The 16903-nt window shown below is 41.5% G+C and overlaps 2 protein-coding genes across 2 annotated transcripts; both read left to right on the forward strand.

Annotated features, from left to right (window-relative positions):
• Nucleotides 1-247: 247 nt before the first annotated feature.
• Nucleotides 248-7398, forward strand: LOC124684847 (ABC transporter C family member 10-like). Its single transcript, XM_047219101.1, has 11 exons — nt 248-2284; nt 2674-2994; nt 3080-3166; nt 3278-3877; nt 3987-4151; nt 4375-4669; nt 5056-5270; nt 5363-5668; nt 6081-6144; nt 6387-6626; nt 7066-7398. The coding sequence occupies exons 1-11, from the start codon at nt 254-256 to the stop codon at nt 7173-7175; spliced, it is 4434 nt and encodes a 1477-aa protein (XP_047075057.1). The 5' UTR covers nt 248-253; the 3' UTR covers nt 7176-7398.
• A 4644-nt stretch (nt 7399-12042) lies between these two features.
• LOC124684848 (cation transporter HKT8-like) lies at nt 12043-16680 on the forward strand. Its single transcript, XM_047219102.1, has 3 exons — nt 12043-13393; nt 16066-16287; nt 16440-16680. Exons 1-3 carry the CDS (start codon nt 12261-12263, stop codon nt 16636-16638), a joined length of 1554 nt encoding a protein of 517 aa, XP_047075058.1. The 5' UTR covers nt 12043-12260; the 3' UTR covers nt 16639-16680.
• Nucleotides 16681-16903: the final 223 nt, after the last annotated feature.

Raw genomic sequence — 16903 nt, forward strand, 5'->3', positions numbered from 1 at the left:
TTCTTTGTCCGTTTGTTCTTCATATATATACAAGAATCTCTTCTTTGGCCTAACTAGTTTTCTTCTTCATGGCTGCAGCAGGATCCAATAAACAACTGATCCACCCGGCGGCGCAATGGAGATTGCACACAGGCTTTCCCTCACAGGTAAGCCTTTTCCCCAACCGTCTCTTGTTACAGAGCCAAATCATTGCTGCTACCTGACCAACAACTTCCTTCGGCACTACTGAACTACATATACTTCAGGTTCTCGGATGATGGATTTGTGGTGCGGGGCGCCAATTTGCTCCAACCAGGATGTCGCCTCATGCGCGTTCAAGGAGACATTCGATTCCTCCACCTGCATGAATCATCTAGTGGTGACCGGCATCGCGGCGCTCTTCGTAGTGGTGCTCGCAATCCAGTTGCTTGTCAAAATTTGCAAGAGTGGAGCATCTGCGCGGCAGCTGGTCGCGCTCAGCTCACCGCTGCATCTGTCTGCTGTGGTGTTCAATGGCGGCTTGGGTCTGGTTTACCTTGGGCTGGGGCTGTGGATGCTGGGGAGTAACATCAGTCAAGATGCTTCTGCTTACCTGCCACATTCGTGGCTTGTAAATTTATCTCAAGGATTGAGTCTGATACTTGCCGCCTGCACTTTCAGCATCAGGCCTAGGTTTGTTGGAGAGGCGTTTGTTCGGTCTTGGTCAGTCTTGCTGACCATCTTCGCAGCTTTCATCTGTTGTTCTTCAGTTGTTAATATTGTTGAAGAGAAGACCATCACCATCAAGGCTTGTTTAGATGTTCTGTCCTTACCAGCTGCACTACTCATCCTTCTCTATAGCTTTTGGTGCCCCCATGATGAAGAAGGTTACGCGGGAGTTGGAAATGGTCTATACAAGCCCCTGAATACCGAGATAGACCGTGAGGTTGCTGATTCTGAGTGCCAGGTTACTCCCTTTGCTAAAGCTGGTTTTTTCAGCGAGATGTCATTTTGGTGGTTGAATCCTCTAATGAAGATGGGATATGTGAAGCCTCTTGAGGACAAAGACCTTCCACTTTTAGGCGCCAATGATCGAGCACAGAATCAGTACATGATGTTCATGCAGAAGCTGAACAGCGAGAAGCAGTCAGAGTCACTTGCCGCACCATCAATCTTCTGGACGATTGTTTCTTGTCACAAGCGTGCAATCTTGGTCTCAGGATTCTTCGCTTTGCTCAAGGTTCTCACAGTATCTACAGGCCCAGTACTTCTCAAGGCATTCATCAATGTATCTCTTGGGAAAGGTACCTTTAAATATGAAGGGCATGTGCTTGCTGCGGTAATGTTCATCTGCAAATTTTGTGAATCATTGTCGCAGAGACAGTGGTATTTCCGGACACGGAGATTAGGACTGCAGGTGAGGTCATTACTGTCAGCAGCTATTTATAAGAAGCAACAGAAGCTATCAAACGCAGCAAAAATGAAGCACTCTTCTGGAGAAATTATGAACTATGTCACCGTTGATGCCTACCGGATTGGGGAATTTCCATACTGGTTCCATCAAACATGGACAACAAGTGTTCAACTTTGCATTGCTCTGGCAATTCTGTACAACGCGGTTGGTTCTGCCATGGTTTCATCATTGATTGTGATCGTTATCACCGTACTCTGCAATGCCCCCCTGGCCAAACTGCAACACAAATTTCAGAGTAAACTTATGGAAGCACAAGATGTGAGATTAAAGGCCATGTCCGAGTCATTAGTTCATATGAAAGTTTTGAAACTTTACGCATGGGAGGGTCATTTCAAGAAGGTCATCGAAGGGTTGAGGGAGGTTGAGTACAAGTGGTTGTCAGCATTCCAGCTTAGGAGGGCATACAACAGTTTCCTGTTCTGGTCATCACCTGTTTTGGTTTCGGCAGCAACATTTCTAACATGCTATCTTCTCAAAATCCCACTTGATGCTAGCAATGTATTCACCTTTGTGGCAACTTTACGCCTGGTGCAAGACCCAATAAGGTCAATACCAGATGTTATTGGTGTTGTGATACAAGCTAAGGTCGCTTTCACTCGGATATCAAAGTTTCTTGATGCACCTGAGCTGAATGGGCAAGTTAGGAAGAAATACTATGTTGGTATTGATTACCCAATAGCGATGAATTCGTGCAGTTTTTCGTGGGATGAAAATCCATCAAAAGCAACTCTAAAGAATATAAATTTGGTTGTCAAAGGTGGAGAAAAGGTTGCAATCTGTGGAGAGGTAGGATCAGGAAAGTCGACACTTTTGGCTGCTGTACTTGGAGAAGTACCAAAAACAGAAGGCACGGTATGTTTTTATTCGTTTCTCCTTATAATGAAATGGAAAATCCCATTGCTGTTAATTAAGTTATGAATTATGATGTGCTGTTTTTACTTTCATTAATTTCCAGTTTTATATATGTTGCAAATTTTATAATCTTATTAAACCTTACCACGACATTGCAAGTTCAAATGTGGTATCCTATATTTACGGCCTAATAGTTGGGAAACACATTATTGCAATGTGAAACAGTTGAGGGTTTTTTGTCAAAACACAGCCTGTTGACGCCTGCACCATGTTCGGTGTTCTAAAGTTGTTGTGAACTTTTTTGCTTGACCATTGAAACCATTATAAAGTATGCTAATTTTTTTTTTCACGAGAACTTCATGTCAATCATCTTTGCATAAACATTTCAGATTCAAGTTTCCGGGAAAATGGCGTATATTTCTCAGAATGCATGGATCCAGACAGGAACTGTGCAAGACAATATTCTCTTTGGATCTCCGATGGACACACAAAGATACGAAGACACACTCGCGAGGTGCTCATTGGTGAAGGACCTTGAACTTTTGCCATATGGAGATTGTACTCAAATTGGGGAGAGAGGAGTAAATCTTAGTGGTGGCCAGAAGCAGCGCGTCCAGCTTGCTCGTGCACTATACCAAAATGCAGATATCTATCTTCTTGATGACCCTTTCAGTGCTGTTGATGCTCATACAGCAACAAGTCTCTTCAATGTAAGGACCATATCGGCAGATGCAGATGCAGATTGTATACTATCTTATTATAAACTATTGTATGACACTCTTAGTTATGTGACAGGAATATGTCATGAGTGCTCTGTCAGACAAGACTGTTCTTTTGGTGACCCATCAAGTGGATTTTCTACCCGTATTTGACTCCATTTTGGTATATCTCTCCACTTTGATAAATTCACCATATGATGGTACGATGATTGTGCCTTTATAATTTATATTTATCTGTTGATTCTATCTAAAACTAGTGATGATTTTTTTGCAGTTAATGTCGGATGGAGAGGTTATTCGGTCTGCACCTTATCAAGATCTCTTGGAAAATTGTGAAGAATTTAAGGAACTTGTAAATGCCCATAAAGATACAGTTGGTGTTTCAGACCTTAACAACAATATCCCCCCTCAAAGAACTAAGGAAATATCAGCAAATGAGACTGATGGTATTCATGGAGGCAGATACATAGAGTCTGTAAAGCCATCACCAGTAGATCAACTGATCAAGAAAGAGGAAAGAGAGACAGGGGATGCAGGTGCTAAGCCTTATATGCTGTACCTACGCCAGAACAAAGGCTTTCTGTATGCTTCCATTTCTGTTATTTCCCACATAATTTTCATAGCTGGGCAAATATCACAGAATTCATGGATGGCTGCTAATGTCCAAAACCCTCACATTAGCACGCTGAAGTTAATTTCGGTGTACATTATTATCGGACTTTGCACAATGCTCTTCTTGCTATCAAGATCTTTATCAGTCGTTGTTCTTGGGATCGAGACATCAAGATCATTGTTTTCTCAGCTACTCAATTCTTTGTTCCGTGCACCAATGTCCTTTTTTGATTCTACTCCATTAGGAAGGGTTCTTAGCCGGGTAATAATCCTTAAACAAATGACATATATGATGAAATCCAGATCTGTTCTCCATACGGAGATTTTCTCACGATGGTTTAACTCACTGTTCCTTTTCCCTTATAATGCAGGTCTCTGCAGATTTGAGTATCGTTGACCTTGATGTTCCATTTGCCTTCATGTTCAGCCTAAGTGCCAGCTTAAATGCATATAGCAATCTAGGGGTATTGGCTGTTGTTACATGGCAAGTTCTGTTTGTATCCGTGCCTATGATAGTTTTGGCAATTAGGTTGCAGGTAATTGGCTAGGCCCCAGTTCTTGGGCTATGTTAGCAATTAGGTTGAAGTATCTTTATGGCTAAGTCATTTAATTTCTTTTTGCTAAGCCCATTTCTTGGGCTATTTTATTTCATTCAGAAACTGATGTGTTCTTCTTCTAATTTTGTCCAAAAGGGGTGAATTACCCTTCTGTTCTGCATTCCAAGTTTTCATTAACTGAAACTGTTGTTGGGTCATGCAGAGGTACTATCTAGCCTCGGCTAAGGAATTGATGCGGATCAATGGCACTACCAAGTCTGCTCTAGCAAATCACTTGGGTGAATCTATTTCAGGGGCTATAACAATAAGGGCCTTCGAGGAAGAAGATCGTTTCTTTGTTAAAAATTTGGATCTTGTTGACAAGAATGCCAGTCCATATTTCTACAATTTTGCAGCGACTGAATGGTTGATTCAACGCCTGGAAATAATGAGTGCTGCAGTTCTTTCTTTTTCTGCCTTTGTCATGGCTGTTCTTCCTCAAGGAACTTTTAGCCCTGGTAAGCAGTTGCATTGCCACCATGTTGCTTCAAATATTGGGCACAATCGCTAGCTCGCTCTGTGGCCATTGCTACTTCGATCAGAGATGCGATAAATGTTAGTTGTGTTGCCATGAAAATGTTTCTACCTTTTCATAGCCTCCTGATACTGAGTTATGAAAAGCTTTTGTGCTTAAAACGTACTTGATACTCCCTCCTTATCATAGCTTGTAAATTGTAGCCTAGCATTGCTGTGTGTTTTAGGAAAATAATATTTTACGCGCTTTTGCCAGCAGTTTTAGTCCTGTCTATGCCCAGTTAAATATAAGTATCTGATAGTTATTCAGTGTATGAATAGTTTAATATTGCAGCTAGGAAAATAATATTTTCCTTTCATAATTGCACAGGTTTTGTGGGAATGGCATTGTCCTATGGTCTTTCCCTAAATATGTCATTTGTTTTCTCTATTCAAAACCAATGCAACCTTGCAAATCAAATAATCTCGGTGGAACGGGTGAACCAGTACATGGACATACAAAGTGAAGCAGCAGAAGTTGTTATAGAAAATCGACCGGCACCAGATTGGCCCCAAGATGGCAATGTGGAGCTTATAGATTTGAAGGTAAATCTAATATAAATATCTGTGTGTAATACCATAAAAGCCAAAATCCCATTAGCAGTTCTAACAAATTTGTGTGATTGATTTTCACTCAGATTAGATATCGGAAAGATACCCCCCTTGTACTACATGGAATCACTTGCAGGTTTGAAGGTGGAGATAAGATCGGTATAGTTGGCCGAACAGGAAGTGGCAAGACAACATTAATCGGTGCATTGTTTCGTCTTGTTGAACCTGCTGAAGGGAGAATTATTATAGACTCTGTGGACATCAGCACGATAGGCTTACATGACCTACGTTCGCGTTTGGGTATCATTCCACAAGATCCAACACTTTTTCAGGGTACAGTAAGATACAATCTAGACCCCCTTGGGCAATTCTCGGATCAACAGATATGGGAGGTAAATGCACACAATTATCTTTGCTGATTTTTTCCCATCTTACCCAATGATGAGATACTATTACCAAAAGTCACTGCACTAAAAAAACATAATGGAGTCCTCTGTAGTACCATGGCAACTCAGCTCGGTTACTGTGATAATATACCTGTAAAATTCAGAAAGTTCAGCACATTGTGAAAAAAGGGTGAATAATTTGAATTGGGTAATCCGAAATGACAAATAGCCTATCTTACTAAAAAATCTAGATCACTGATAGAAGAAACAGGCTCGCAAACTTGAATCCGGATGGCAGGAGTGTAGACCACGCCTCCCGCCAACTGAGCTAGACTCCGACCCCCTTTCTCATTTAATGTCATGCAGACAATTTAATATAATCACTGAGGTAGTTACTCTATTTGTTATTGTGTTGCAGGTTCTTGGTAAATGTCAACTTCTGGAAGCTGTCCAGGAGAAGGAACAGGGATTGGACTCGCATGGTAGGAAACTTCATTTCATCTATAATTTGTCATCTGGAGTTTATCGTTTAAATCTTATAAATTGCGCAAACAGAAAAACTCTGCTCCAGTCATTTCAGAAATTCAAAATAGGTGTGAAGTACATGTGCCATTAGACATGACAAACCGTTAATAGTCCTAGATGTATTACATATACCCTTTTGCTATCATGATGTTTGGAACTATACCATTTGTAGTATTGATCAAAGATCTTTTCATAATAGTTGTGGAAGATGGGTCGAACTGGAGCATGGGCCAAAGACAACTCTTCTGTCTGGGACGTGCACTTTTGAGAAGGTGCCGTATCTTAGTTCTTGATGAAGCCACAGCCTCTATAGACAATGCAACAGATGCTGTCCTTCAGAAGACAATCCGGACAGAATTCAAATATTGCACAGTTATTACAGTTGCCCACCGTATACCAACAGTAATGGACTGCGATATGGTACTTGCAATGAGCGATGGTATGTCTCTCATCGACATATATTTCCCGTTTTTTTCTCAAATACGTGCCAAAATGTTTCGTTTTGTGGGTTTACAAAGATAAGCCTGCAGAATCAAAAGAACTAATAGTCATAAGCTAGGAAAAACCTAAAGGCTAACAGCAACAAAAGAAGAAAGCATAGCTACAGTTAATATGGAATATGAATTATTATTACACTTGAAACTAAATAGATTGTGAACCTTTCTTCTTATAGATGTTTCACCATTTTTCCATGGATTTCTGAACATCCCTTTTGCCATACCGTGAACACCAAATCTGCGCTATTCTAACATTAACAGTTTAACACGACCTTTTCCTCTTTTCATATCAAAACTTTTATCTGCAAAATATCTGTCAAATATATTTATGAAGCATATATTTTTCCATTGCCCATGGTAATGAGCTGTATACACTGCCAGGGAAAGCAGTGGAGTATGACAAGCCTACGAAGCTTATGGAAACTGAAGGATCTCTCTTCCGTGATCTGGTCAAGGAGTATTGGTCGTACACATCGAACACAAATATTTAGAAGCGTGTTCTGTTTATGCGAGTTCACTTGCAACAGATTTTCAAGAGAGATGCTTGCCTCGGAGTAAAAGATTCGCGGCATAGCCAGAGGGATTCACTAAATTGGAATATGATGAAGGAAAGAAAATCCTGGCTGCTAGTTATTATGTGTAAATACCTTGTGTGATTGTAGAGCTGTAACTTTTGTGAGCCCTTAGATAAATTAATAAAAGGCCATATGCATCGGTCGTTGCAGAGGTCAGCCGGGGCTTTCCCCATTTAGAAAAAGAGTTCTCTCTAAACACCTCTGCTATCTACTAGACTACTACTACCTGAAATTCTGTTCAGCCAAGAGCTGAACAGGAGTAAACCCCTGAAGATTTTCATTGCTCTAGCAATTTTGCAGTGGCCATCCGGGTATTTCTGGCGATTGGTGGATACCCGGTTGCTGCACACCCCTTGGTAGGTGTTGGGCCAGCCCAACGTCTTTTTTTTTTCCTATTTTGAAGTTTTTTCAACTGTTTCGTTTCTGTTTTTTCGTGTGTTTTAAATTTCAATATTTTTCAAACCTAAACTTTTTAAAATTTGAATTTTTTTAGTATGAACATATTTTAAATCTGAATGGTTTTTAAATTTTTTTTAAAAAATATGTTTACACAAAAATAACAATTTTCAAAATTTGAAATGTTTCCAAATATGAACATTTTAAAATTTGTTTTTTTAAGTAGAAAAAATCAAAAAATCAAAATATGAACGGTTTTAAAATTTGAACATTTTTTAAAATTTGAACGCTTTAAAAAATTGAACAATTTTCATATTTGAACATTTTTTGAATTTAAAAATAATTCGAATGTAAAAAAAAAGAAACCAAAAGTGTTCAAAAACAAAAATACCCACACAAAACGCGTAAAACTAGAAAAAGCCAAACAGAAAACGCCTTAACTGAAGGAGGGAAAACCCCCGCTCTATATGGGCCAGCCCATAGCAATGATGGGTTGTGCGGTGCCAGATCGGCATCGGCACCGACCTGGTGGGTGTATAGGGATGGGAGATGCTATATGCCGACTGGGTCGGCATGGAGGAGGTGCCGCCAACAGCTGTTAATTGGGTCGCAGCCCATTAGGTAAATATTTTTTTTAGTTATTGTTCCTTTTTTCTGTTTGCAGTTTCTTTTTAAACTAACTTTTTCTGTTCTCAAAATTTGTCCAAATTTTTATGTACATGAATTTTAAAAATGTAAAATTTATTTTTTAAAAAATTCGAAAACCGTTAAAAATTCAAAATCTCTTCAAAAATTCAAAATTGTTCAAATTTCAAAATTGTTCAAGTTTCAGAAAATTTGTTTAAAACTTGAAATTGGTTCAAAATTCATTCATTCAAACTATTAAATTGTTCAAATTTCGAATATGAACAATTTTCAATTTATATAATTTTCAAACTTGAATTTTTTTTAAAAAAAATCAAAATTCAAAAATAAAAAAACGAGAAAACAGAAATAAAAATAAACACAGAAAAAGAAAACAAAAAACAGAATAGGAAACAGAAAAGAAAAGGAAAAGGGAAAATATCAAGAAAAAAACGCCTAACTGGACCAGCCCTCACCGCGCGCAGGTACCGTCCTGATCGGCATATAGAGATGGCTCATAGGGATCATCATTTGTGGCCATCCCATCTCGTTCACTGATGTTAATTTGAGATCTGAACGGTTTCTTTTTTCGTATCCAAACTAGAAATCAGCGATTGTTATGCGGATGGAAGTCGGATGAAAGTTGGATGGAGGATCTGCTAGAGATGCTCTGAGGTCGACCTAAACCGCTTCGGAAAGCATCAGTTCCCACCGGCGTCCGAGCGCGACGGCAATGAGATGCGGTGGAGGAGGAAGATCCAGGCGATGCGGCTCGGGGCCTGGACAGATGCGGATCGACGACGCCTCTTCCCCGTCCTCGACCTCGAGTGGAGCCGGCTGTGGCTTACCTGCAGGTACGGCATAGCTCCTTTGGCATGTGATTTAGTAGTTAATTGATGCGAGCTTCAGGCGTGCACTGTCAGGACACAGCTCCTCCCTCCGATGTGCGCCTCCGTCACAAAAGTAAAACCAAGGCTCCACCCCCGCCTCACAAACGACCTGTACGGCTGTACAATCTCTGTTTCTTTCCATTTCTCCCGTTCCTTTTGGTTCCTATTTCCTCTGTTCGATTATCATTTTGAATTGTGTGGATTGGACATAATTCTTGACGATTTATAGGTAGAGAAACTTAGGGCTTCAGAGTTCTCTAATTATTTCCTAGCGATTATTTGTTCAGCAAACAAACTTCATATTCAAAATTGGGATGATAAGAATTATACATGTTGTGGGTTTGCTTCATGGCAGCAGTCTAATTAGTTTTGCATAAGAGAAAAAAAATACAACTAAACTTTGTGCGGAACATGCCCCATGTTTCATTGACTAGGACATGATTTTAGACGTGATTGACGAAATGCCCGAGTCTCAAGCAAGTGTGACCGAGATTGGGGTTTCCGAATTCATGTCCTAATTGGATTCTTCGCACACTCAAGGGCTTGGCGACCTCCACTTCAGCGAGGGTAATAGTTACGGCGCTGCCTACGCCGAGGAAGATGAGGCCGAGGACGGGGTGACCGAGGTGGCGGCACCAAAAGACAAGGTCAAGGCCAAGAGCAAGAGGTCTGCCAACTATAGCGAAGAAGAAGAAGATGTTGCATTGTGCCATGCTTGGATGAATGTGTGTCGCATGATGCATCGGTTGGCACAAATCAATGCAAGGACAAGTTTTGGCAAAGAATTAAGGAGAACTACCTCAAGTTGGTCAAGGTTCCGTCATACCGAACCCAAGGCTCTCGTCATCGTTGGGGCGCAATCCTTGAGTATTACAACTGATGGGCCGGCGCCGTTGAGTCGGTGACTAATGCACCACCGAGTGGTGTGCCAATCACCCGATATGGACCTATCCAACAAGACATATACACGCACCGCAACAAGAAAGGTGGCCACAAACCCTTTGCTATGTTTCATTGCTGCAAGAAACTGGCAATGAGAAGTGGCTTAGAAATAAACTATGAGACCGCACCAAAGAGGGCAAGAGTTAGCACAGCCATTGACATTGATGATGATGATGACCTCAACAAGAGGCCGGAAGGTGCCAACATAGCAAAAGAGAAGAAGAAAAGGGGAGGTCCGGCCGCCTACAAGGATGAGTTTAGTGCTTCCATTGAGACCAAGAAAGCATTGGCGGCCGAACACAAAGAGGACAAGGAGGCTAGGTTGAGAGAGCTCAAAGGTCTTGAGGACGAGAAGTGGCGGTCCAAGTTGGTGGTGGCGGAAAGAAGGATAGCACTAGATGAAGAAAGAATGGCGAAGCTGAAGAACATAGAAGAGAAAAGGCTTTTACTTGAGGCGGAGAAGTTGGCCAAGGAGATGGAGGATGCCGACCGCACCATCATGTTCATGAACCCTAGCTCATTGGATTATAAAGCTAGGGCATATTGGGAGATCACCAGGGTGAAGATCTTGGCCCGAGCGAGTGGTGGTGGTCTCCGAGCTGGTGGTGGCCAAGGTGGTGGTGGCCTCAACCACATATACATGCTATGTTGTGCTTTTGGATCAAACTTGATCAATTTGTAGGTATCTGGATAATATGTATGCATGTTGAACTTTGTATGTTTGAGATGTTTGCAAAATTATGCCAAAAAAAATAGTCATTTAAGATTTAGGTGTTCCAATCTGACGGCCACCGTTTAGAGGAGCAAAATTATTCTCCTCTATTTTAGTCCACCGTTTGCTCCTCTAAAATTTTGGGCATTGGCTAGAGATGCTCTTAGAAATAGAACAAGAAATTATGAGAGTGCAGGGACATGGAACTGACAAGCTGAAAATCTTCTCCATCAATAAGTATGGCAAATGTTGCACCATTTCTAGACAAAAACGAAAAAGAAAGCACAATGCTCCTTCTTTAGTTTTTATCTTGGTAAATAGCATAGGCTATAATCAATACTTACATGCAAACTGAAGTCATTCTTCTATGTTTCGAACATACGACTCTCCATTTTATTAATCGGCTGACCTATTTCTATACATTATTTTATTGCAGTGTAGATAGTGAGTTTTGACATCCATTCTAGCCGACTAAGTCAATTTACTGTTAAACATGCATTCAGGTCCAAAGGCCGGTTCCTATTCTGACTAATATCTGTGTAATTACTATCTATATAATACCGAAACTGACGGGCGGGGCAACAGGCACCATCATGATCTAGTCAGATATGAAGGCTATTATATGGCTGGAGCTTCAAATCTGCAAACCTGCTGACAGCACCGACTATTAAGGCTGAATGGGAGCTCATAGCATTATCAAGGTACGTAATAGTAGCTCACCAATCACCTGTGTACACGCCTTAGCCCATTGCAGCCGTGCCTGAGATACAACTTGAGCATATATATTTTTTTTATGACAATGTGAATCTTCTGTCCATTAGCTTACTTACTGATAGTATTAGCTCAGCGAGGCTTTTTGACCTTGTAAAGGAAGTTTCATACTGTGCGTATTTTCAGGCGATTTGACACCCATTTGACAGCATGACAAGGCTGCCAAGGTGAGTTAGAATATATAGCCTAGCTACAACGGCCTTGGTACAGTTTTAAAGTATAAATGCGATTGGTTTCAGTTTTAAAGTATAAATGCGATTGGTTTCAGTTTTAAAGTATGATTTGATGTATTCCTCTCCAATTAAAAGCAGCTTGCTTTTGCTGCTAAGAATTGCCTAGCACCAGCTCTTGAAATTGTTTTTTTTTTATCGAGGCTGACTTGTCTTGCCTAGATTGGCCTCTGCAACTGCGTTCAGTACAACCAGAGATAAAGTAGCCAAGACAAGAATGTTACACCTTCCACTAGTCGGAGTTATCTCTAGGTAGCGCACCAGTTAATCTCTAGTGGCCAGTGCAACAACCACACACGCTGGACTAAGGTACACCACAAACAACCACAACACCAACTGGACTCCAGACCTCTTCCGTCCGAGTATAAATAGCCCACTTCTCTGATTGCTTCCAGCAGAAGAAGCCAAGAATACTCTACAGAACGTACGGCAGAAAATGGGTCTCCGTTGTTTGCATGCCTCCAGCACCACCCGATATGGCAAGCTTCAAATGATCTACCACCTTTTGCTTTTCCATGTGCACCCGTTCTGGCTGCAGCTCTTGTATTTTGCATCCATCTCCGTGGTTGGTTTCTTGATCCTTAAATCCCTCCCCATGACCACGTCGAGGCCCATGGACGTGGACCTGATCTTCACGTCGGTGTCGGCGACGACGGTTTCGAGCATGATGGCTGTGGAGATGGAGACCTTCTCCAACTCCCAGCTCCTGCTCCTAACCCTCCTCATGCTTCTCGGCGGCGAGGTGTTCACGAGCATGCTTGGCCTGCACTTCACCTACGTCAAGCAGTCCAAGAAGAAAGGAGCGCCGCATGACCACAGTGCCAATAAGCTCAGCCCTGCTATAGACGGCGACCACGACGACCCTACCACGGCAGAGAACCAGATGGAGCAAGGGGGGCTGAAGAGCCAGCCGCTTTACGATGGCGCCTCTCTTACCAGGCTGCTTCTGTTCCTAGTTTTGGTGTATTATGTGGTGGTGCACCTCACCGGCTACACGCTGATGCTGGTGTACCTGAGTGTAGTCTCCGGCGCGAGAGCCGTGCTTTCCGGCAAGGGGATCAGCACTTACACCTTCTCCATCTTCATCGTCGTCTCGACGTTCGCCAACTGCGGCTTCGTCCCAACCAACGAAGGGATGATCTCCTTCAGAACCTTCCCTGGTCTCCTCCTCCTGGTCATGCCACACGTCCTCCTCGGCAACACTCTCTTCCCTGTCTTCCTGAGGCTGGCCATCTGGGCTCTCCATAGGGTCACCAAGAGGCCTGAGCTTGGTGAGCTTCGGAGGATCAGGAGTCCATGTCCATGTGATGGGGATTCTGTAGCATACGACCACTTGCTGACATGCAGGCACACTTGGTTCTTGGCTCTCACGGTGGCCGTGTTCGTGCTGCTGCAACTGGTACTTCTCTGCGCCATGGAGTGGGGCTCCCAGGGGCTGCACGGGCTCACCGCCGGGCAGAAGGTCGTGGCGGCGCTCTTCATGTCGGTCAACTCCAGGCACGCCGGCGAGGCGGTCGTGGACCTCTCCACCTTGTCGTCAGCCGTCGTGGTGCTCTACGTGGTGATGATGTAAGTACCTCCATCCATTGTTGGTAACGTATATATTGACATAGTAGTTCGACCCGGAGGAATGGAACCTGGGTACGCGCGCACCCATTTACGAAAAGTTCAAAAAAAATGCTATTTAAAAGTTTCCAAAAAATGTGAAGTAAAATTTTGCATGTACATATTATGTTGATACTTACTCGTGTGAGTTTTCACGAAAAAATACCATTGTATGTGGCCTGTATAAAAATGACAAAATGTCCAAATGAGAATAGTGAACAGGAATTTGTACTATTCACAGGAATAGGAATTTGCATTTTGTCATTTTTGTGTAGGTCACACACAATGATATTTTTCCGTGAAAACACACATGAGTAAGTATTAACATAATATCTACATGCAAAAATTTACTTCACATTTTTTGGAAACTTTTAAATAGCATTTTTTTGAACTTTTCGTAAATGGGTGCGCGCGCACCCAGGTTCCATTCACCATTTTCGCATAGTAGTTACACTAGGTAGCTCCAGACATGTTCCTTCATGCACATGCCGTACTGTTGTATGTTGAGTTGATACGCACATTTGACATATACTATATAGCCATAGGCGCACTAATCCATCATTGCACGGTCGGATGGAACCCGTCGTACGTACGATGACCGTCATAGAGCACTATGGAAACAGTATTATTACTTTATTGACTGATATGATATGAAAGTAAGGCATCTAAGCTTCTGTAAGTCTCATCACGCGAAAGACATGCTTGTCTAGCACTGAGTCCGCATGCAATACATGGCTTACAAAGTACTCCCGTTAATAAGATGCTATTACAACCAAAATTCGCATTAGAGCTCGGCTAACATTGAACCCTTTATTTTTCATATTTTAAAAACATGATTTTGGAAGTTCTAAAAAATTCTGCAAAATATTTATAGACATAGATAATGATGTACTCTGTCAACATATAAAATCTCAATCCGGATTAATATTCTAGGCTTAACAATTTATATTTGGAGTATACTTTAGATGTCAGATTTTGTCATTTTTATGCAGCCCACCGGGTATTTCGAGTTGAGATTTTTTTTTTGTGTTGGTAGATTACATTATTTACTACATCTAGATTTTTTCCTTGGAATTTTTTGAAACGTCATTTTTTATTTTTTTTAAAAAAACTGGCTAGATGTTGCCCGTGCTCCAAAGGTCCACACTCGTTATTACAACCAATATAACATCTTATATTAAGGGACTGAGGGACTACATATTAGGCTTGTAGAACCAAAGATATGCCTCCATTGTTGCTAGCGTTAAAACTGTCGGGAATAAAATGTGACTTAATGAACGGGTTCTGCCCCACTATGTGGACTTAGGACATCTCACGTGTGATGTCAGCATACAGCTAGAAAAACATGAGCAAATTTTCACAAGTAGATAACACAAGAATGAGGTGCTCTCGGCCCCGAAAGTGCAGCAGCAACATCAACATGTAAGCACCGGGCTTTGTATGTGAAAGAAAACCCAAATCGGGGTTAAATTCACAGCCCAAAGCTATTAACATCTTTTTTCACTATTATCAAGTGCGGGATTCTACAATTTCTAGATAGCACGAAAGATGACGAAATCATTGTTTGAAGGTGAGAACTAATCTGGTGCATTCGAACTTAACAATATTATGAGAGCATTTTTTTGCTTGATAACAAGCTTCATCTTTCAACCTTCTCTCCTTTATTTTCCTCTTGGTTTTTCTTATTTTCCCTAATGGTGTCGGCTCTGAAAGTTTTGTCACTTCCCTTGATGACTACTGGATGTGAGGTTTAAAAGCTCTTTCCCTTGACGTGCAAAGTTTAAAAAATACCCCTAGATCTAACCCTAGCATGTGGTAAGCTCATGCACATGTTTACACTAGCTAAAACTGTCCATTTCGTCTTCTTAAAGTCCGCACCCAAAAGGTATCCCAACAAATAATCCGCCGACACATGTTTATAACTTGTACTACAAAGTTAACGAGAAAGTTGTGAACACCAAGCTAATACTCCTAGTTGTTCGTTAGTTAACTCCTGTCAACATACTGCTAATATAATTAACCTATCTATACTTCTTATAAAGCAAAATCTCACTAACCACAATTAATGTTAATCTATCTCTACATGCAAGCCATTCACATCATCTATTCCATTAGCCAATCAAATATCCATGTCATCCCCACTAACATTTATTATTGATGTATCCTTGCATGCAACCTATCTATGCCATCATTTTTTGATTAAAATATCCACATAGCTAATTTATAGCCATCAAATATAAAAAATAATGTGAATTAAATTTAGCAACTCAACTATTTTGGCCAATTAAATATTGCATACTTCTACAGACAATTCATATTACATATGTATTATACCATTTCATTTAGACAATATAATTTCTTAGAAGATTCCCGCTGCAACGCGCGGGGTATCCTTCTAGTTTACTACACGCTAGATGTCGACATGTCAATACTCATATGGTAAGTGCATAACCACTAATGCAAGTCTCAGTTGGCATATTCACTCTGGGCGGTGATAACGTACGTCCTTGTATTACTGTTCCACTAATTACACTCGTATAATTATCGCAGTATTCATATGCTAATTACTAAAGTAAGCTCATATGTTAAATTAGCATCCATACCAAAAGTGAACTCTGTTGTGCTCGTGCCTGCAGGTACCTACCACCTTACACTGCATTTCTACCGTTAAAAGAGAGTGACAAACAAATGGGATCAGAGTCCGACCAGAAGAGCCGTAGCATCTGGCAGAAGCTACTCATGTCGCCGCTTGCATGCCTAGCCATCTTCATCATCGTCATATGCATCACCGAGCGGCAGAAGATCGCCGATGATCCCCTGAACTTCAGCGTCCTCAACATCGTCGTCGAAGTCATCAGGTAATTAGAAAAGGCAAACGCATGAAAAGAGATCGATTTATAATCTCGCCGTGGTGCCAATATTTGCCAGGTAGCTGTTCAGTTTTACTAATTTTTAGAGCATCAATTTTACTAATTCCATGCAGTTTGTGGTGTAATGTTGTTGTGTACAGTGCGTATGGCAACGTGGGGTTCAGCACTGGGTATAGCTGCGGCAGGCAGCTGAGGCCCGACGGCAGCTGCAGGGACGCGTGGGTTGGCTTCTCGGGGAAGTGGAGCAGGGAAGGGAAGCTTCTTCTAATGGCTGTCATGTTGTACGGCAGGCTCAAGAAGTTCAGCATGCATGGCGGTGAGGCATGGAAGATAGCCTAAGCTGATATTTCTCATAGACTAGCTAGATCTCGCTCCGAAGTAGTATTGGTGCTCTTCGACCCGGACGTTTGGAACCCGGCTACGCGAGAGGTCTAAATCAGGAGCATCAATGTCTGCTCTAAGATTCACACTTAATGTAGCAACTAATTAATATATTTGCTTTAACTTTTCTATACCAGTTGAATACGAGATGAAATACGGCAAGAGTTAAGGCAAATGTCAGAGTAGTTAGTACTAGGGAACAAAATTTGTCAGAGTAGTACAA

This window comes from Lolium rigidum, chromosome 1, assembly GCF_022539505.1.
Source record: "Lolium rigidum isolate FL_2022 chromosome 1, APGP_CSIRO_Lrig_0.1, whole genome shotgun sequence".
Classification (NCBI taxonomy): Eukaryota; Viridiplantae; Streptophyta; class Magnoliopsida; order Poales; family Poaceae; genus Lolium; species Lolium rigidum.